We start from the raw sequence: 22,240 nt of genomic DNA, 5'->3' as shown, positions 1-22,240 counted from the left end.
CTCCAGCGGCGCTTCCCAAATCCTGGAATCACAACGTGCACCTGCTGTGGGCTGGTGGCTCCCTGCTCTTGGAATGGTGAGATGGGATTCATGGAATCATGGAAAAAGCTGGGAACGCTCTGGGCTGGAGCAGCGTCATTCCATGGAAACAGGAATGTGGAGGGAGGGAAGGAAAACTCTTCCTGGAAAGGTTTCTCTGGAATCCCACTGGGAGCATTCCCATGCCTCTGGAATTGTCCATGGGCAGCAGCTTTTGGAATCAGCTCCTGCTTTCAGTGAGTGTCAGGAAATCCGGGAATCTTGGAATGGTTTGGGTGGGAAGGGACTTCAAGCTTCTGGAATTCCATCCCATTCCATGATCCCAGGCTGCTCCAACCCAGCCTTGGAAGTTTCCAGGGATCCAGGGGAATCCATAATCCCATTCCTCGGACAAAACAGGTTGGAAAAGTCTCAGTTCCATGGAAAACTGGGAATTCTGGCCCGAGGACACTGGAGGGGCTCAGTGGAGCTGCTTTTCCCATTCCATGGGAAAGAGAGCAGGGCTAGATGGGATTTGGGAAGGAATTCCTGGCTGGAAGGTGGGGAGGGTCGGGGGTGGAATTCCAAGGGTCTGGAATTGGAATTGGACTGGATTTCAGCTCCATTCCCACCCAAACCATTCCAGGACTCTCCCATGGAATTTCCATCTCAGCAGTGCATTCCCAGCCCTGGAGGTGTCCAGGGAATTCCGGGAATTCCAGCTCTGGGTTGGGATGGGGCCCAGCTCGGCCTCGCTGACCTCGGAGGGCTTTTCCCACCTGAGGAATTCCATGGATTTCGGGATTTCTCCAGCAGCTTCAGCTGAGCTCTATTTTTCCTTGAGGAATCCAAAAAATTCCCAGGGGAGTGGAATCCCTCTCCAGCCACTCCAACATTCCAGCATTTTCCTGGGAAGCTCGGACACCTTCCAGTGGTTTTCCCATGGGAATAACCGAGCGGATCCACGAAAACTGATTTTACTTCCTGATTTCCCTCTTTTCTTTTAGAATCCCAGGATCTGGGATGGAAAAGGGATTCAGGATCATTCCATGGGCAGGGACAATTCCTGTTTCCCAGGTTGCTCCAGGATTTTTTCCAACCGGCCTGGAATTCCTCCAGGTGCCTCCTGGGTGGCTTTTCCGGCTGCTCCCCAAACTTTGGGAATGTGGGCGGAGCGTTACCTCAGCGGGATCGTCGTCACCGGGAATGTGGGCGGGATCCAGGTGTGGGATCCGAGCCCGGAGCCGTCACCGGAGCCTCGGGAAGCGTGGGAGCCGGGATGAATCACGGCTCCATTGATTCCCGCAGATTCCATGGATTCTAAAAGGAGCTGGAATTGCCGGGGGTGGTGCTGAGACCGACGCCCACCTTTAACTCCTGGCGTTCCGTAGGGACGGAGAATTCCAGGGATTCCAGCTCCTTTTCCAGGTTTTCCACTCAGCCTTGGGCACCAAAGGGTGGGAAGGTGGTGGCCTCCCCAGGAATTCCTTTTCCAATCCTTTTCCATGGGTGTTCCGTAGTTTTGCCTAATCCAAACCTGACCTTTAACTCCCAGCATTCCACAGGGACAGGGAAAACTCCAGGTCCCATTCCAAGTCCCATTCCTGGGATTCCAGCTCCTATTCCAGTTTTTCCACTTGGCCTCGGGCACCAAAGGAGAGGAGGATGGTGGCCTCTCCAGGAATTCCTTTTCCAATCTTTTTCCGTGTTTTTTTTTTTTTTTCCATAGTTCTCCTTGATCCAATGCCCACCTTTAACTCCCAGCATTCCACAGGGACAGGGAAAATTCCAGCTCCCATTCCCAACCCTATTCCAGCTCCCATTCTGGGTCCTATTCCTGATCCCATTCCAGCTCCTATTCCAGGCCCATTCCAAGTCTCATTCCAGGTTTTTTGCTCAGCTGTGGGCACCAAAGGGTGGGATGATGGTGGCCTCTCCAGGAATTCCTTTTCCAGTCCTTTTTCCATGTGTTTTCCATAGTTTTGCCTGATCCAAACCTGACATTTAACTCCTGGCATTCCACAGGGACAATTCCAGGTTCCATTCCCAGGAAAATTCCAGGTCCCATTCCCAGTCCCATTCCCAGTACTATTCCAACTCCCAATCCCAATCCCATTCCTGATCCCATTCCAGCTCCCATTCCAGGTTTTCTGCTCAACCTTGGGCACTAAAGGGTGGGATGATGGTGGCCTCTCCAGGAATTCCTTTTCCAAGCATTTTCCATGGGTTTTCCATAGTTTTGCCTGTTCCAAAGCCCACCTTTAATTCCTGGTGTTCCACAGGGACAGGGAGAATTCCAGATCCCCTTCCAGGTCCCATTCCTGATCTCATTCCATTCCAAGTGGAATTCCAATGGAAACTCATCCCCTTTGGATGGGGAAAATTCAAGCTTTGGAAACACAGGAAGGAATTCCCAGATTTCCAGAGGGATGGGAGGAGAGGCAACAACACCAAGCAAATCTCAGGAATTACAGGGAAATCCAAGGAAAACTTTTCCCAATGGAAGCTCAGCTCCCTTCGCCTGTGGAATTTCCAGCCTTGGAAACATGGGAAGGAATTCCCAGATTTCCCAGCTCCAGGAACATTATTCCCTAATTCCAACCTCCATTATTCCATAATCCCATCATTCCAACCACCATAATTCCACAATTTTCAGTCTCCACACATTTTTCCATCTCCAGCATTCCAGGACGGAGAAATTGCCTTTTCCCCTTCCGTGTTTTCCATGTTTTCCCCATTTTCCGGTGAAATCCCTCTCCCTAATCCCCAACAAAAATCCGGGATTGGCTCCTGCTGCCGATTTTTCCCCTTCCCAGCTGCTCCCAGCTTTAATTCCCGAATTAATTTGGAGCCTCTTTAATCCCTGCCTTTAATTCCGAAGGCAATTCCCACCGGGATTTCTCCTCTGGATAAAGCCGAGATCGGATTTGTCTCCTCCAGGTGAATTTTTTCGAGCTCTGTCCTGTATTTCCCATTCCCAGATTTTGGGAATGACTGGAATTTTGGGCATCCAGCACATCCCAGCTCCGGAGCGACCCCTGCTCCTCATCGGGGGGATTCCTGATTCCAAGGGAAATCTGGGAATGCTGGAAATCCCATCCCAGGGGAGTTTTTTTCATCTCCAATCCAGATTTATCCCAAAATTCCTGGATGTCCTATCATTCCAAAGCATTCCATGATCCCACAATTCCATCATTCCCAACCATTCCAAGGTCCCACAGAATCTATAATCCAGAATTTTGGGATTCCCCAAGTTCCCCAAATTTTCGCTGGGAGCTTCTGCCTGGAATCCAAACAATTCCCAAAGGATTTCCTGGAGTGGGATCAATCCAAGCCCTCCCTGTGGATCCACTCCCACTCCGGACTCTTCCCAAGGTTTTTTCCAGATCCGGCTCCTTAAATTCCACCTAAATTTGCCTTGGGCCAAGGAATGGTGCAATCCATGGAATTCTGGGAATCTTGGAGCTCATCCACAACATTTTCTTGCTTTATTGAGCTCCTTATCCCAAATTCTGTTCTCCTGAGCATCCCCGGCTCCAAGGAATTTGTGGAATTTTGGGAATTTTCCCAAGTTTTTTTCCATGCTGGATCTGGCTCCTTAAATTCTGCTTCCTGCCCCGCTCCTCCATTGAAATTCCCAGGAATCTTTTCCCAGTGAAAATTCCCAGGAATTCCAACTCCTGGCCAAGAGCTCCTCCTGGTGTTTCCCCAGGATGTGATTCCCAAAGGAAATCCCTTTTCCTGGGATTCCCATGGATTCAATCCCGCTTTTTCTGCTGCTGAACTGATGGAATTTCGCCTCATCCATGAATTCCCACTTTTTTCCCACTCTTCCTGTGATCCCAGCAGGGATTTTCCAGAGCTTCCCTTCATTTTTCCCTTGGTTTTCCCTCTTTCCCAATTTTTCCCACACGAACAGCTAGGGAGCAGCAAATCCCGGGAATTTTAAGGATCCACCCAAATTCCACAAATTCAGAAGCAGGAATGCTCCCAGAAGCAAAATCTGGGATAAGGAGCTCCAAAAAAAAGCAGAAAAATGTTGTGGATGAGCTCCAAGATTCCCAGAATTCCATGGATCCGCACAATTCCATGGCTTCCAAGGAAAAGCCTCTCCTCCAGCTCCAATGGGTTTGGGAATTCAGAAACTTCCCTGGAAAAAGGGAAAACATCCCCATTCCAGAGGAAGCGGCTGCTCGTCCCTGCAGGAATTCCGGAGCTCTGGGACATTCCTGAATCCAACCCATCCCATTCCCGTTCCCAAATCCCCCAGGAAAAGCCACAGTCCAGGAATGTCCCCCTGCTGTCCCACCTGGGAATGCGCTCACGTTCCCAAAGTTTTCCAGAACCTTGGATTCTCCACTGGGATTTGAGACAGGAATGGGAAAAATTCCCAGACTTTTCCAGGATGTTGGATTCTCCCCTGGGAAATGTGGTGGGAATGGGAAACATTCCCAAACTTTGGATTCTCCAATGGGACAGGAGCCAGGAGTGGGAGCACATTCCCAAACTTTTCTGGAACCTTGCATCCTCCCCTGGGACACAAGCTGGGAATGTTTCACATTCCCAAACTTCTCCAGAACTTTGGATCATCCACTGGAATGAGCCAGGAATGGGAAACATTCCCAGAATTTTCCAGAACATTGCATCCTCCCTTGGGATGTGAGCCAGGAATGTGAAACATTCCCAAACTCTTCTGGAACCTTGGATCCTCCCCTGGGACAAAAACTAGGAACGGGAAACATTCCCAGACTTTGGATTCTGCAATGGGAAAGGAGCCTGGAACAGCACAACATTCCCAGACTTTCCCAGGATGCTGGATTTTCCCCTGGGAAACGAGGCAGGAACGGGAGCACATTCCCAAAGTTCTCCAGAGCCTTGTATTATCCATTGGGAAATGAGCTGGGAACGGGAAACATTCCCAAACTTTTCTGGAATGTTGGATCCTCCACTGGGATAGGAGGTAGGAATGGGGAACATTGCCAGGATTTTCCAGAATTTTGGATTCTCCATTGGAACACAAGCCTGGAATGGGAGCCCATTCCCAAACTTCTCTGGAACCTTGGATCCTTCCCTGGAACATGAACCGGGAATGGGAAACGTTCCCAAACTTTTCCAGAATGTTGCATCATCCATTGGAATACGAGCCAGGAACGCGGCCACATTCCCAGAATTCCGCAAAACCTCGGATCCTGCCCAGGGACTTCCCCCCTGGAATTCCTCCCACCGCCCAAAACTCCCGGAAAAATCCCCTTCCTATGGAATTCCAAACCTCCGTGAGGAAAAGGGCGGGTTTTCCCACAGAAACAAGAATTCCCAGAATTCCCAGGATTCCCGGGATTCCGCGGCTCCTTACCTGTGGGAGGTGAAGTTGTCGTAGGATCCGACGGTGTAGTGCCGGAAAAGCCGCTTGGTCCGGTCTTCCCTGGTTTCTGTGGGAAAAATCCACATCCCAAATTATTCCCGGCTTTTCCCGCCTCCCCAAGGGATCCACAAAGCCTGGGAATTCCACTCCAGGCGGGAATTTCTCCATGGATGAGGAGAATCCGTGGGGGGTGAGAGACCCACGTGTGGCCGAGGAATTCCTGGGAATGTCAGAGCCATTCCTGGAAATCATCCAGGGGGAAATTCCAGCAAATTTCCCGGCTGGAATGACAGAGGAGACGCAACCCTGCGGAAAACCCAAATCCCACATTCCTGCCCCGCTTCCGTCCTTTTCCAATGTTGGAATGGATGGGAAGAGCTGGGAATGCTCCTGGGAATTCCGTGCTGTCCTGGATCTTTGGGAATGCTGGAATTCTGAGGAAAACCAGGAAGGACGGAGACCCCGGCACCATTCCTGAGGGAGCAGCTTCCATGGAAAAGCTGGGAATGTTTCAGGGATCCTCCAGCTCTCCCAGAAGTCTCTGGATCTCTGGGAATGCCGGAATTTGGAGGAAAACTGGGAATGAGGGAGACAATCCCAAGGGAGCAACCACATTCCTGCCCTGCCTCCATGCTTTTCCCACCTTGGAATGGATGGGAAGAGCTGGGAATGATCCCTCTGGAGTTTTCCAGCCCTTTCCCAGCTCCACATGGATTAGCCTGGGGAAAAAATCCTCACTGCTCCAAGGGGCTCCCGGCTGGGATTCCAGAGGGATATTCCAAGGAAATGAAGAAGCCTGGGAAGCTCCCAGGTAATGGCAGCACGTGGAATAAAACCAGGGAATTCCCCACTTGGATCAGGCTGGGAAAATCCTCACGGGTCCGAGGGGTCTCTGATTCCAGAGGGAAATTCCAAGGAGAAGGAAAAGCTCGGGAAGCTCCCGCTCGGCACCAGGAGACGGCAGTAGGGAGCAGCTGTGGAGCCGATCCAGGAATGATTCCCGATGGGAATGGGGGAAGAGAAAGGGAGGGAAGGGAAGGGAAAGGGAAGGGAAAGGGAAAGGGAAAGGGAAGGGGAAGGGGAAAGGGAAAGGGAAAGGGAAAGGGAAAGGGAAAGGGAAAGGGAAATCTGGGAAACAGGAGGGAAAAGGGAGGGAGGGAGGGAGGGAGGGAATTCCCAGCAGATCTCAGATTCCCAGATCCCAAATTCCTAGATGCCCACAGCTCCATGAGCTGATCCATCCAGCCCTGGCCTTTCCCGGCACTTCCCATTCCACCGGGATTTCACGAATTCCCTCCTCCCGCCCCCTTCTCCTGCCATCCCAGCCCTTCGGAATTCCCGATCCCCCTCATCCCTTCTCCTCATCCCTCCGGACATTCTCCCTGGTCCCCAGCCCCTCCTGGATCCTGTTCACGAGGAAAAGCCGGGATTTATGGGCTGTCCACGGCACAGCGGCTCCGTTCCCTTCCCAGCTCCCAAAAATAGCAGCGCTTTTAATGGAGCCGTCACGGAGCCTCCGGAGCTGATGGATGGATCCGGGAGCAGCCGGGATCCGCGGGGACACGGAGCGGCTGAAATGAACGGGAATGAGCCGGGGGAGACCGGGATGGGATGGGATCCAGGGGGTGGGATGGGATCCAGGGAATGAGATCCATTACATGAGAGTTATGGGATGGGATTTATGGAATCCATGGAATGGGATCCATGGGATGGGATCCATGAAATGGGGTGGAATGGGATCTATGGGATGGGATTTGTGGGATGGGATCCATTACATGGGATCCATTGGATGGGATTTATGGGATCCATGGGATGGAATCCATGGGATGGGATGGAATGGGATCTATGGGATGGGATTTATGGGATGGGATTTATGGAATCCATGGAATGGGATCCATGGGATGGGATGGGATCCAGGGGGTGGGATGGGATTCATGGAATGAGATCCATTACATGAGAGTTATGGGATCCATGGGATGGGATCTATAGGATGGGATTTATGGGATGGGATTTATGGAATCCATGGAATGGGATCCATGGGATGGGATGGGATCCAGGGGGTGGGATGGGATTCATGGAATGAGATCCATTACATGAGAGTTATGGGATCCATGGGATGGGATCTATAGGATGGGATTTATGGGATGGGATCCATTACATGGGATCCATTGGATGGGATTTATGGGATCCATGGGATGGAATCCATGGGATGGGATGGAATGGGATCTATGGGATGGCATTTATGGGATGGGATTTATGGAATCCATGGAATGGGATCCATGGGATGGGATCCATGGGATGGGATGGGATCTAGGGAGTGGGATGGGATCCATGGAATGAGATCCATTACATGAGAGTTATGGGATGGGATTTATGGAATCCATGGAATGGGATCCATGGGATGGGATCCATGAAATGGGATGGAATGGGATCTATGGGATGGGATTTATGGGATGGGATCCATTACATGGGATCCATTGGATGGGATTTATGGGATCCATGGGATGGAATCCATGGGATGGGATGGAATGGGATCTATGGGATGGCATTTATGGGATGGGATTTATGGAATCCATGGAATGGGATCCATGGGATGGGATGGGATGGGATGGAATGGGATGGGATGGAATTTATGGGATCCATGGGATGGGATTTATGGAATCCATGGGATGGGATCCATGGGATGGGATGGGACTGAAGCAATCTGGGACAGTGGAAGGTTTCCACAGGGAATGGGATCAGGATGGGCTTTAAAGCCCTTCCCAACCTAAACATTCCTTGAATCCATGACCAAAATCCTTGGCAACTCGGGTCTGGAACAAATCTGGGATGTGCTTGGATCTGCCTGGCCAAGGGAGGGGGGAGAAATTTATCCCAAAATTCTGGGAAAAGCCTGGATTTCAGAATCCTGATTAAATCCATGGAAAAAAATCATCCTGCCTTTTTTTCTGGGATAATGGACAGCTGGAAAATCATCGGGAAGGACTCTGATTGGAGAAGGGATGGAATGGGATCCATGGGATATGGATGGAATGGAATTCCATGGGATGTTCTTCCAGTAGGAATCCAAAAACAGGGAATGCTGGAAAAAAGCTGGAAAAACAACCATCCTATTTTTTTTCCTGAGAATCAACCCCAGGTTGCAAATAAGGAGGGGGAAAATCCCCTTTGGAATGTGGGGAGATCCCTTTTCCTTCTGTCTGGAGTTATGGTTCCACGGAGAGTTTGGAATTTGATGAATTCCATTTAAAGGGAAGATTCCTTATCCTTGAAGTCTTGGGAAATGGGATTTTTCCTTTGTTTATGTTGGACCCAGGCAAGGAATCGTGGAATCCCAGAATTCCAGAGGTTGGGAAAGAATTCCAAGGACACCAAGTCCAAGTCTGCTCTGATCCCAGCCCTGAGTGCCATCTCCAGGAATTCCTTGGATTCCTCCAGGGATGGCGACTCCAAAGCTCCCTGGGCAGCCCCTGCCAAGGCCCAACTGCCCTTTCCATAGGGAAATTCCCAAAAATCCAATCCCAACTTCCCCTAGCCCAGGCTGAGGCCATTCCCTCTTTTTCTATGCTTTCTTCCCTGGGAGCAGATCCCAATCCCGCCTCAGATCCTGGCAGGAAGTTGGGAAAAGGGATAAAACCCCCCTGGATCCTCCTGTTTCCAGGCATGGAAAGCTCCTCCTCAGAAGAACAGGAATTCCTTTGGAATTCCAGAATTCCCATCAGGGCTGGGGCAGTTCCAGCCGCTTCTGTGGATCATCCTGGATTTTTCCTCTCTTCCAGGCTGACCAATCCCAGTTTTCCCAGTTTTCCCTCTGCTCCCACCCCTCCATCATCCCAAACTCTCTGATGGTGAATCCATGATTGGAATTCATCCCTTGGGATACAACTGCCACAATTCCCTCCACCCCCACCTCACTGAAGGAGTGCCCTGGTGATTTCATCAGGAATTGCATTGGGAATTCTGGGATACCGACCTTCTCCAACTGACCAATCCCATTTTTCCCATTATTCCCTCTGTTCCCTTCCCAACCAATCCCAAACTCTCCACTTCCTGACGAGGAATCCATGACCAGAGCAGATCCCTTGGGATACAACGCCCACAATCCCCACCCCACCCAAGCAGCGCTCCGGTGATTCCGTCGGGAATTCCGTTGGGAATTCCGGGATACCGACCTTGCCTGGAGTCGTACTGACGCATCTGCACCTCCTCCACGCATTCCGCCGGGAACCAGCCGCTCCTGCCCTTCACGGAGCCTTCCCAGAATCCGCCCTCGCCGATGCTCAGCACTGCGGAAAACAGGGATCGGGAGTCAGGGGGGAATCCCGGGAAAAGGGGACCTGGCATGGAGGAGGCACCGCGGGAATCCGGGAAGCAAAGCCAGAAGGAAGCTGAGGAATGTGGAGACTTCCGTGGGTTTAGTTCCTTTGGAAAATCTGGAATTCCTGGATTTTCTCACTCTGGATGCCAAAATTCCCATCATTTTCCCACTCTGAATCCCCAAATGTTCCAACTCCGGATGCATAAATTTCCAAATTCCTGATTTTTCTCACTCTGGATGCCCCATTCCCAACTTTTCCCACTCTGGTTCCCCAAATTACCAAACTGTCCCACTCATGACCAAATCCCAAATTTTCCCACTCTGGATACCAAATTCCTCATTTTTCACACTCTGGACACCCAAATTCCCAAATTTTCCCACTCTGGATGCCTGAAATCCCAAATTCCCAAACAGTCCCACTCCAAATGCCTTAATTCCAAATTTTCCCCGTCTGGGTGCCTGAATTCCTGAATTTTCTTGCTCTGGATCTCCAAATCCCAAATTGTGCCACCCCAGATCCCCAACTCCCAAATTTTCCCACTCTGGATGTCCAAATTCCTGAATTGTGCCACTGTGAATCCCCAGATCCCAGCAGCATATTCCAGGTGTTCCCCGGGTGTGAATTCTCTCCGGAGTGTCCAGATCCCAGAATTCCAGAGGCTGGAAAAGCCCTCCCGGATCGCTGAGTCCAAACTGATCCCAGCCCTGAATGGAATTCCAGGAATTCCTTGGACACTCAGGGATGGGACTCCAAAGCTCCCTGGGCAGCCCCTGCCAAGGCCTGAGCCCTTTCCATGGAAAACCATCCCAAATGTGGGAGCTGGGCCTGCCCTGGGCCAGGCTGAGGCCGCTCCCTCTTTTCCCGGGGCTCATTCCCTGGAGCAGATCCCGATCCAAAGGCTGAGGTTGGGTGGATCCCAAACTTCTGTGGATTTTATGGAATCCTGGAATGGTTTGGATGGGAAAGGACCTCAAATCCCACCTCAATTCCAAGGGCAGGGAATTCCCTGGGAAAGGGAGATTGGGGTGGGATTTTGGGAAGGAATTCCTGGTTTTGCTGGAATTCCCAGAGAATCTGTGGCTACCTCTGGATCCCTGGAAGTGTCCAGGCCAGACTGGAGCAACCTGGGATTGTGGGAATTTCCCTGCCCTTGGAATGGGATTTAAGGTCCCTTGCCACCAAACCATCCCAGGATTCCGTAAAAGGAAAAAAACCCTGGGAATTCCTGTAGGATTTCCTGCCCCATTCCTGCATTTCTCCTGATGCTTCCCAGCTTTATCTCAGCTCCTATTCACAAGGATCTATCAGAGGTAATCCCAAATTTCTTCAGGCATCCAGAAATCCAGCCCTGCTCCATCCATCCCAAAGAATTCCCAGAAGGATCCAGGAATTAAATCCTGCCTGGAGGCATCCAAGGAAAAACAAATCCAAGGAAAAGCCAAACAGCAAAATCCTTTCAGGCTCCTCCAGGGGACTTTTTTTGGGATGCAAATTCTCCAGCTTTCCAAAGGTTCCGGTGCTGTCAGGCCTTGGAATGATCCCAAATCCCGGATCCTGCTCAATTCCCAGTGCTCTGCTCCCAGCAGCTACTCCTGGAAAATTCCCACTTTGGAGTCCTTTGGAATTCCAGCCTCCCAGGAAGGAATTTTGGGATTTGGGGCTTCACTCCAAGTCTCCCTGGGCAGCCCCTTCCCAGGCCTGAGCCCCCTTTCCATGGAAAAATATTCCCAAAATCCAACCGCAATCCCCCCTCGAGGCTGTTCCGTCTTTTCCCATTCTTCATTCCATGGATTCTCCTTCCTTCCCACAACCATTCCCAATTTTTCCTCCTCTCTTCCAACGCTCCCCATCCTCATCTCACAGGGCCTGGACCAGCCTGGAATTCCAGCAGGGATTTCTGCAGGGAAATCCATGTTCTGTGTATGGAATGAGGGTCAGGAATGGATCCAATGGATCCGGGAATCAGCACCGGGAATGGATCCAATGGATCTGGGAATCAGCACCGGGAGTGGATCCAATGGATCCGGGAATCAGCACCGGGAATGGCTCCGGATGGATCTGGGAATCAGCACTGGGAATGGCTCCGGATGGATCCAATGGATCCGGGAATCAGAACTGGGAATCAACACCAGGAGCTGCTCTTGCTCCGGATGGATCTGGGAATCAGAACTAGGAATTGCTCCGGATGGATGAATGGATCCGGGAATCAGCACTGGGAATGGATCCAATGGATCTGGGAATCAGCACTGGGAATGGCTCCGGATGGATCTGGGAATCAGCACTGGGAATGGCTCCGGATGGATCCAATGGATCCGGGAATCAGCACCAGGAATGGCTCCGGGTGGATCCGGGAATCAGCACTGGGAATAGCTCCAGGTGGATCTGGGAATCAGCACTGGGAATGGCTCTGGATGGATCCGATGGATCCGGGAATCAGCACCAGGAATGGCTCCGGGTGGACAGCACCATCAGCACTGGGAATGGCTCCGGGTGGATCTGGGAATCAGCACTGGGAATGGCTCTGGATGGATCCAATGGATCCAGGAATCAGCACTGGGAATGGCTCTGGATGGATCCGAGAATCAGCACTAGGAATGGCTCCGGGTGGATCCGGGAATCAGCACTGGGAATGGCTCCGGGTGGATCTGGGAATCATCCCCGGAGCCGTTCCTGCTCCGCCGGCTCCAGCTGTGGAGCTGATTTGGGAACGGATCCGGCTTTGATTCTCGTCATTATCCTGTCGTTCCGGCTCTAATCAAGCATTCCTTGGAAAAAATAGCGGCAATCAGAGGGAACGGGGAAGGGAGGGAACGGACGGAGCCGGGAAAACGTTCCCGAGGAATTTTCAGCCTCAGCAGAATTTCAGGGCTGGGGGTCGGAAGGAGCCTGGGAATGGGATTTGCTGATCCAAAGGTTCCAGATCCTTCCTGTGGTCCAGGATTTCCTCTCCCTTCCCATTCCCATTTTCCTTCCCTATTCCTGAGGACCTGGATCCCACACAGAGAGGGATTCCCACAGTGGGAATGGGTTTTCCATGGGCTGGATTTCCAGGATTTCCCACCCCCCCCACCCCACCCCCCCAAAAGACCTTTGGTTGCTCTCTGGGGGTCTCAACTCTACCAGTTATGCTGGTGCTTTTACTACTAAAGTTTTGTGTAATTCACAACCTTCTCACCTACTTGGCATTGAAATACAGGAGTAGGTTTCTCATCACATCCAGAACTGACAGGATCAGACATTTGAAAGGGTATAATGGGAATAAATATGAATATACAAATCTTAATAAATCATTCACTTGAATAATGTGTCCCCGCTTCCCCCCCCCCCCCCCCCCCCAGAATTCCCAGGCAAACCTTCCCAAAGCCAATCCCGCCTGGAAAACTGGGATGAATCCCGGCACAATTAATCTTTCCCAAATTCCCAGTGCGGCATTCCCAGCACTTTTCCTTTATCCCAAGGAATTCCTGGCAGCTCCAGCGGGGTGGGAGCCACAGGAGCAGAATTCCCAAGGGAATGTGACCCTGGAATGGCCCTTAAAGATAAAAAGTGAGAATGTTGGGAAGAGTTCCAAGGGCCCCATTCCCAAAAACTGGGATCAATCCCATCCAGATCCACCAGGATCCAGGGAATTCCAGCTCCTGGCACAGCCATGGGATAGGGAAAGCTGTTCCCAAATCCCACGGAACCCGGATTCCTGAGGGAGCCAATTCCAGGGTGTTGGGAATACAGCGAGGATCCCGGGGGGACTGGGGAGTTCCAAAGGCACCCGGATTGAGCAGATTCCCAGGAAATTCCGAAGCATATTCCTCAAATCCCACCCGGCAAAGGCCAGAGGTCAGAAAATCCTGGAATAGCCGGAGGTGGAAAGGATCCAAAGGGATCAAAGCCAGGAGGGATTGTGCTGGAATGTTCCTTTTCCTGCTATTCCCACTTTTCCATAACCCGGGAATGACGATGGGAGCATCCCAGGGGATGAAAGGAGGGAAAACAAACAAACAAACAAAAAAAAAGGCTGAGCACATTCCATAGGAAAAACAGGGAGAAATTCCCTTTTCCTGCAATCTCCAGCACTGGGAGAGCAGCGGGATCCTGGAACTGATGGATTAGGACAGGCAAATCCAGGGAATTGTGGCTGAGGGATCCAGGAGGGAAAAGCGGGAATGAGGCACCAATCCCAGTGGGAAATCCTGGGAAAAGCCCATTTCCAGCTGGAAACGGGAATTCCCAAGCCTCGGGAATGCTGGGAGCACAGAACGCCCTCCAATCCCTGCTCCAAGACGGGAAAGAGCCAAAATGAAGGAAAAGCAGCAGGATCCCCGGGACTGCCCTTGGGAAAGGGATCCTGGGATGGTTTGGGTGGGAATGGAGCGGAAATCCCATCAAATTCCCAGGGCAGGGAAATTCCCACAATCCCAGGGTGCTCCTGGACACTTCCAGGGATCCAGAGGCAGCCACAGATTCTCTGGGAATTCCAGCCCAGCCAGGAACTGCTTCCCAAAATCCCACCCCAACCTCCCTTTCCCAGGGAATTCCCTGCATTCCCAGCTCTCCCAGCCTGGGATTGGATCCACCCCTACACCGATTCCACTCTAGGAAGGAATTTTGGGATGCGGGTGCTTCACTGGGAATCTCAGGACTCCAGGAAGGGTCTTCCTTCCCTTTTCCATCCCCAACTTCCTTAAAACTCCCTCGGGATGGATTCTGAGCGTCCCAAATCCCAGAATCCTGAAAAGCTTTGGGTGGGAGGGGACCTTCAACCCCATCCCATTCCAACCCCACCATCCCAGGCTGCTCCAGCCCCAGTGTCCAGCCTGGCCTTGGGCACTGCAGGGATGCAGGGGCAGCCCCAGCTGCTCTGGCAATTCCAGCCCAGCCAGGAATTCCTCATGGCCAAGATCCCATCCATGGCTGCCCTCTGGCACTGGGAGCCATTCCCTGTGTCCTGTCCATCCCTTGTCCCCAGTCCCTCTGCAGCTCTCCTGGAGCCCCTTCAGGCCCTGGAATGTGCTGGAAGCTCTCCCTGGATCCTTCCCTTCTCCAGGAGAACATTCCCAGATTTCCCAGCCCGGCTCCAGCTCCTTCTCCCAGTGTTTATTCCCTCAGATGTTTCCCAGGCTTTTCCAGGAGCTTTCCTGGCTCGGCATTCCCGAGCTCCGGAGAAGAGGGAAGAGCAGCCGGAGCCGTCTCACACCCGTGCCCACGGAAAACATGGATGGGAAAGGAGTCAGGGATCCAAGGAAACCCGGCCCGGCTGCCAGGCTGCTCCAAGCTTTTCCCGGGAAGAGGAGGAGGAGGAGGAGCAGCCCCGGGAGTTCAGGGAATCCCTTTGGACTCCGCAGGAATCTCCTTCCCGCTGAAAAGCCGGGATGCGTTTGAGGGATTAGCGCCATTCCAGAGGCGGAAATTCCTCGGCTAATCCGGCCTCAGAAATGTCTTGGATGTTATTCCAGCCTGGGGGGATTTGCCTAATTCCCACCCGAACTCCAGGAAAAATTTGGGATCAGCCCTGTAAGCAGGAATTGAGAAATATTTGGGGATCACTCCCTGGTGGAATTCCCAGCTGGAAAACAGCAGGATTTGGGAATTCCCCATCCTGAAAAATCCCAGGAAGACGAGTCCTCGGCATCCTTAGGGAAGGAATTCCCAGCCCCTGAGCAGCTCCTGGCAGGATGAGGAAGCCCTGGGAATTCTGGATCCTGGCCAGAATTCCCAGAGAATCCAGCAGGAGAGCCCTGGAATGTGGGCAGGGATTGGGATGTGCCCATCCCGCTTGGAATGTGGCACAAAGGGCAGCACCATCCCAAAAACCCATGGAAAACCTGAATCCACATCCCTAAAAACCCATGGAAAAGCTGGATCCACATCCCCCAAAACTCATGGAAAACCCCAAATCTCCCAGGGAATATTCCTGGATTTTTCCTTAGTTTTCATTATTATGCACCAGGAGATGGAAAAATTCCTTCTCCAAGCTCTTTTACGGGAATGCTGCCACCAGATTCCTCCTGGATCATTTGGGATAGTTCTGATTTCCATGGATTGATCTGAATTCCAGGAAAAAAATTATGGATTCCTTTGGATGCAGCTTGGAATTAGCAGCTCCAAGTGGATCCCGGTGGAAAAGAGGGCAAAGGATGATGACATCATCTTTTCCTTAAAAACCTGTGGATATTTTGCTCCTGGAGGTTTTCATTTCCAAGGAAATTCCAGGATTTCTGAGCAGCCTCTGCAGTCGGAGCAGAGCATGACACGGCACTTCCCAGCCCTTGGAAAAATCCAGGATTAAACCGCAAAATCCTGGAATTCCTGACCTTGAAAAAGCCCTCCTGGGTTATCAAATCCCACCTTATTCCCAGTTCAACTTCCAGGAATTCCTTGGAATTCCTCACGGGGTGGCGACTCCAAACCTCCCTGGGTAAGGCCTGACCACCCCTTCCATGGAAAAATTCCCAAATATCCAAAGTGAGCCTCCCCTGGCCCAGCCTGAGGCCGTTCCCTGTTTTCTATCCCCTATTCCCTCAGGAATTCTGTGGCACCCAAAATTCCCAATTCCAACGGCATTCCCAGGTTTATCCACCTGAATTGGAGGGAAAATTCCATTTTCCCCTCTCCTTTTCCTGATGGGAACAGCAATTCCCAGGTTCAAATCCAGCTGATCCCAACTCCTGTTGGGCGGGATTTTCCTGGGAATGGGAATCCACCAGGAGCCAGCAGCAAACAGCAGGAAAAGAGCGTTTTCCAGGGGGTTTTCCAGAGGGTTTTCCAGGGGGTTTTCCATGGATATGGCAGCAGAGAAGTGACGGGAGCACACGGAAACCTTGGGATGCCCAACGGAATTTTTTGGGATCAGCTCCGCCCCATCGGATGCTTCCCCATCCCTGGATCCAGGAGAGATTTCCAGGATCACCAGGAGAGGATGGATTTTCCTGGCATCGGAAATTCCAAAGCCATTTCGAGAGCACCGGGAATTGTGTCCCAACATCCTGAATCCCTGAGCAGCAGGAATTCCCACGGAATTCCTCCTTCAGAATTCCCAATCCACAATTCCCCCCACCAGTTCTTCACCCACAGCTCCCATTCCAGAATTTTCCCAGAAGGTGACTCCCAGTTTGGGTTTTCTGGGAATTTCAAGACAGACAAGGAAAGGGAAACTTTGGGAAGTGCAGGAAAACCGGGATGGAAGAGGAAGATCCCTCTGCCCCTTGATCCCATCTGGAATAAACAGCAGGAGTGGAGGGAAAACCGGGAAAAGCTGAGCTCCAAAAACCCTGGAAAACTCCCCACACTTGGAGGCCACAGCGAGGAAAAAATGTGGGAAAAAGGATAAAGCTAGGAGAGGAAAAAAGAAATTCCAAGGAAAAATTCCATAGTTACCTACTTCACGGAGCTGCTGGTCTGGAGCATGGATGGGAATGGAAAAGAGAAAAAAACATGGAAAAGAGAAAAAAAACATGGAAAAGAGACAAAAAAAAAACAGGGAAAAGAGAAAAAACCATGGAAAAAGTGCAGAGGCACAAACAACATGGAAATGAAACATGGGAATGGTCTCCAGCTAAATCCCTGGAATTATCCCCTGGAATGTTGTCCAGGGAATTGTGGACTCCTCAGCCAGGTCAGAACATGGACAATCCCAAAAATCCTACCTACTTCACGGAGCTGCTGGTCTGGAGCATGGATGGGAATGGAAAAGAGAAAAAAACATGGAAAAAGAAAAAAAAACATGGAAAAGAGACAAAAAAACCAGGGAAAAGAGAGAAAAAAACCATGGAAAAAGTGCGGAGGCACAAACAGAACAACGTGGAAATGAAACATGGAAAAGAGAAAAAAAACATGGAAAAGAGACAAAAAAAAAACAGGGAAAAGAGAAAAAACCATGGAAAAAGTGCAGAGGCACAAACAACATGGAAATGAAACATGGGAATGGTCTCCAGCTAAATCCCTGGAATTATCCCCTGGAATGTTGTCCAGGGAATTGTGGACTCCTCAGCCAGGTCAGAACATGGACAATCCCAAAAATCCCAACCCAAGATCCCAAATGTCATTGGAATTCCAGGTCAGGATCTTGGACAATCCCAAAAAACCCAACACAAGATCCCAAATTTGTTTGCAATCCCAGGTCAGGACCATGGAAAATCCCTAAACCCCAACACAAGATCCCAAATTCTGCTGAAATTCCAGATCAGGACCTCAGACAGCTCCCGAAAACCCAACCAGATCCCAGATTTGGTTGGAATTCCAGGCCATACCATGGACATCACCTCCAATCCCAACCCAAGACTCCAAATTTGGTTGGAATTCCAGGTCAGAGCACAAAGAGCTCCTAAAAATCCAACCCTTGACCCCAGATCGGATTGGACACTCCTCCAATCCCAAAAGAGATCCCAAACTTGGTTGGAATTCCAGGTCAGACCACGGACAACCCCCTCAATCCCAAAAAAACCCCAAATTTTCTTGGAATTCCAGAGCAGATCACAGGACACTCCTCCAATCCCAAAAGAGATCCCAAACTTGGTTGGAATTCCAGGTCAGACCATGGACAATCCCCTCAATCCCAAAAAAAACCCCCAAACTTAGTTGGAATTCCAGAGCAGACCATGGACAAGCCCTCTAATCCCAGAAAAGACCTCAGATTTGGTTGGAATTCCAGAGCAGATCACGGAGAACCCCTCCAATCCCAAAAAGATCCCAAATTTGGTTGGAATTTGGGAATTCCAACCCAAATGGAATTCCAGGTCAGAGCATGAAGAGCCCCTAAAAACTCAACCCACGATCCCAAATCTGGTTGGAATTCCAGGTCAGGCCACGGACACCCCTCCAATCAATCCAACCCTGAACCTCCCCTCGGAACCCAACCCCAGATCCCAAATGGGGCCGAAATTCCAGCCAAGATCCCGAGGAAGCCGATCCATGAAAACCCAACGGTGCCAGGGCCGCTCTTCATGCCTCCCGAATTCCCGGCTTTTCCCAGCCCAGAACGCTCCGTGATCCCAGCGCTCCCAGGTCCTACGGGAACTCAATTCCCTCTGGAATTTTCCCGCCGATTTTGGGTCACGCTGGAAAAGTGGGACAGCTCCGAGGTCACCGGGATGCGGAGCGGAATTAATGAGGAATTTTCTAATTTTGGGATGGGAATCGGGGCCGGCCGCCAGCTCAGCGCGCGGTGGAATATTCCCGATGGGAATAACTCCCAGGTTTCTTCATTTCCACGGAAAACCAAGGCGCTTCCCAAATTCCAGCTGGGAATTTGGGGTCACTTGGAGCCCCTCGTTTATGGGTTGGAATTCCAGGTGGGAATAACAATTCCCAGGATTGTCTGGAGCCAAGGAGGGAGCAAATCCATCTGGAATTCTCAGGAAAATCCTGAAATTATTCCCAAAAAAACCAATGGGGTTTCCATTCCTGAGGTGGCACCTTGGTTTTTCTAGGAATATCCCATAATTTAGGGATTCCCAATGGAATTCCCATGGGGAAGGGGAAGCACAAGGAGATTTTTCCAGAGGATGGAGGAAAGGAACATTCCGGGACTAAATCCTGGAATTCAAATCCAGGAAAAGCACCAGGAAATGCAAGAACACCAAAACGAATCCTTAAAATTATTCCTTAAAATGTTAAAGAGAGGAAATTTTGTTTATTTTGGAAAAATCTGGGAATGTTCCTGCTAAGTTTAAGATTTCTGTGTCCAAAGGTTTTTCCCGCCAGGAGCATTTCCTGCTCCAGCCCCTGATCCCAAAAATCTGATTCCCAAAAAGAAATTATCCCAGGGATCTGCAAAGCCTCGGCCTGGAAAATTGGATTTATAATGGAGGCTTTTCCTGAGAATTCCAGGAAAAAGCCTTTTTTTTTTTCTTAATCTGGAATTCCCAGAATTCCAACTTTGGGAATGAACTAAGGGAAGGATTTTCGTGTCAAGGCAGAATTTTCCCACTCATCCAAGTGGGAAAATTGATCCCATTCCACTCTCCCTTTTTTCCAAAGGAAAAGATCCATCCAAAACCAAGATCCAGGGAAAATCCATCAGGATCAACCTGGAAATCAGAGTAAAACCTCGGGAATTCCTGTGCTGGTCAATCCCAAAAATATTTTAATGGATTTGGATCCAGCTCCAGAGCTGAGCGCACAAATCCCAGCCCAGGCTTGGGAACCTGGAGGGAAAAAAGCAGGAAATGTGGGAATTCTGTCCCCAAAAAAACGGAGGGAAAAAGAGGAAATGTGGGAATTCGGTCCCAAAAATCCGAGTTTTGATGGGATCTCCCTCTCTTATCACCAAGGATTTTTCCAGGGATAACTGATAAGAATTCCCAATGTACTCCCAGATTCTAGGAACAAACGTCATTTTATGGGAATTTTCTGGAATAACCCAGTCTCATCCTGTATATTTCCATGACTTTCCAATGGATTTCCATCCACACATTGGGAAAATCTCCTTTTTTGGGAATTTCAGAAACTCTGGGATGACTCCAATGGATCCTGACCAAGGAACACCATGGGAATTCTTGGTCTTCTTCAAACAGGGAAGAAATTCCATTGAAAACAGGGAGGTGTGGGAATAAAAAAATCCAGGAATTGTCCTGTCCAGCTTCCCTGCGGATGTGGAAATTTGGGAAGAGGGATTTTCCCCGGCAAATTCGATGCTGAAGGAAAAGCAGAGCACAGGAAAATTTGGGAATTTTTCAAACCTAAACAAGATCCCTCCACCTGGATGGGAGGTGGAGCCAAGAATTCCTGGAATTCTGGAATGGTTTGGGTGGGAATGATCTTTGGGACCATCCAATTCCAATTCCCACATTCCCAGGTTGCTCCAAACTGGCCTCGGACAATTCCAGGGATGGAACAGCCACAATTCCAAACCCTTTTCCAACAAAATCCCAAAAATCCTGAGGCCATCCCACCAAAACATCCCTAGATCCCAATTTTTTTGTTTCCCCCTATATCCAGCAGAGAATTTTTCCTTGGATTTCCAGCCAGGAAATTTGGATTTCGGGAAGTTCAAAGCGGAGCGGCTCCAAAAATCCCACAAAACTTTTCCCGGTGACCTGAAATCCCAAAAATCCCAATGGAAAAATCCCAGCCTGACCTGAAATGAAGGAATATAGCCCGGGAAAAAGCGGGATTTGGGACAGATGGCATTCCCGAGGGCTCGGATAATTTTCCAGCCAGGAACCAGCTGCATCCTGGCTTCTTCCCAACCCTTCCCAAATGACCTTCCCAGAGGAAAAACCAGGAGAAGGAGGAGAAATTCCTGACCTTGGGATGAAGGAAAAACTTCCCAGGAATTCCGAGCCCTGGAGAAGCCACGGGAATGAGCTGATCCTGGGAAATGTGGTGAAAAACGGGAATATGGGATCGGGAAGGATCCCGGGAAGGACGTGGAGCTGATGGAGCAAATCCAGAGGAGGCACCGGGAGGATTCAAGGGATGGAGCTGGGGGGAAAAGCTGGGAAAATTGGGAATGTTCTCCTGGAAAAAGGAAGGATCCAGGGAGAGTTTCCAGCACATTCCAGGGCCTGAAGGGGCTCCAGGAGAGCTGAAATTTGGGAAAAGCATGGAAGGATGGGACACAAGGAATGGCTTCCCACTGGGAAAAGGGAAATTGGGGTGGGATTTTGGGAATTTGGAATTCCTGGCTGGGCTGGAATTGCCAGAGCAGCTGGGGCTGCCCCTGCATCCCTGGCAGTGCCCAAGGAAAGGCTGGAGCAGCCTGGGATGGTGGGAATTTCCCTGTCCTTGGAATGGGATGGGAATGATCTCACAGATAGGGATGAGATCCATCATCCCCCAAATCACTCCAGGATCCTGGAGATTCCCAGGCTGCCCCTTGGCTGGAATTCCTGAAATTCCAGCTTCCCATCCTCATCCAGGAATCCCTTCCATTCCCAAACCTTTTCCCATCCTTCCAGCTCCATTCCCAACATTCCCATTCCCAGGATTCTCCACCATCCGCCCGCAATCATTCCAGAACCCTGGAGAGTTCCCTCGGCCGGAATTCCTCCAGTTCCAGCCTCTCCCAACATTCCCGGCCTCTCCCCGAGCTCAGGGCTCCGGCTGGCTCCGGGATTTTCCCGAATCCACGGAACATGACAAAGCAGCGCCGTTCCGGAGCTGCCAAATTCCCAAAAATCCACGGATCAGCCTCTCCTGGAGCAATTCCATGAGGGAAGGGATTGGCTTTGAGCCCCTCATCCTCCCGAACTCCGGGAATAATCCAGCGGGAAGCGATTCCCGCTCCCAGGGGTCACTCCACCTCCTCCTCCTCCCTCTTCCCACGGGTTGTTTTTCCCTGGAGATCACAAGCCAGGAATTTTGGGATGGAGAAACGAATCCCAAGGATTTTGTGGCAGCGGCTCCAGGACCACCCACTCCACGGCAGCACGAGGAAACACGGGGAAAAGGCAGGGGGGAAACATCGGGAAAAGCATTTCACATCCCAGGAATCCTTCCCGGATCCTGGAATTCCACACCTGCGTCCCAGGCATGCCTAAATCCCACGTGAAACCCTTGGAATTCCAAGGAATCCACAGGAATTCCTCAGCCCAGCCCCCCCCCC

General features: G+C 50.8%; 1 protein-coding gene across 1 annotated transcript in view; it reads right to left on the bottom strand.

Moving 5' to 3' along the window:
* The window catches only part of SHANK3 (SH3 and multiple ankyrin repeat domains 3), a 153,583-nt gene that overhangs the window by 61,791 nt on the left and 69,552 nt on the right, over positions 1-22,240 (bottom strand). Inside the window, exons 14-15 of the mRNA XM_041401084.1 lie at positions 9,553-9,666; positions 5,372-5,447 (exon numbers count right to left, since the gene is read on the bottom strand). Coding sequence (XP_041257018.1) covers positions 5,372-5,447; positions 9,553-9,666 — 190 coding nt within the window. The remainder of the gene's footprint in view (positions 1-5,371; positions 5,448-9,552; positions 9,667-22,240) is intronic.

The sequence above is a fragment of the Onychostruthus taczanowskii genome, unplaced genomic scaffold, assembly GCF_017590055.1.
Source record: "Onychostruthus taczanowskii isolate IOZ18803 unplaced genomic scaffold, ASM1759005v1 scaffold184, whole genome shotgun sequence".
Taxonomy (NCBI): Eukaryota; Metazoa; Chordata; class Aves; order Passeriformes; family Passeridae; genus Onychostruthus; species Onychostruthus taczanowskii.
The sequence above is the reverse complement of the archived record's forward strand: the minus strand, read 5'-3'. Positions and strand labels throughout refer to the sequence as shown.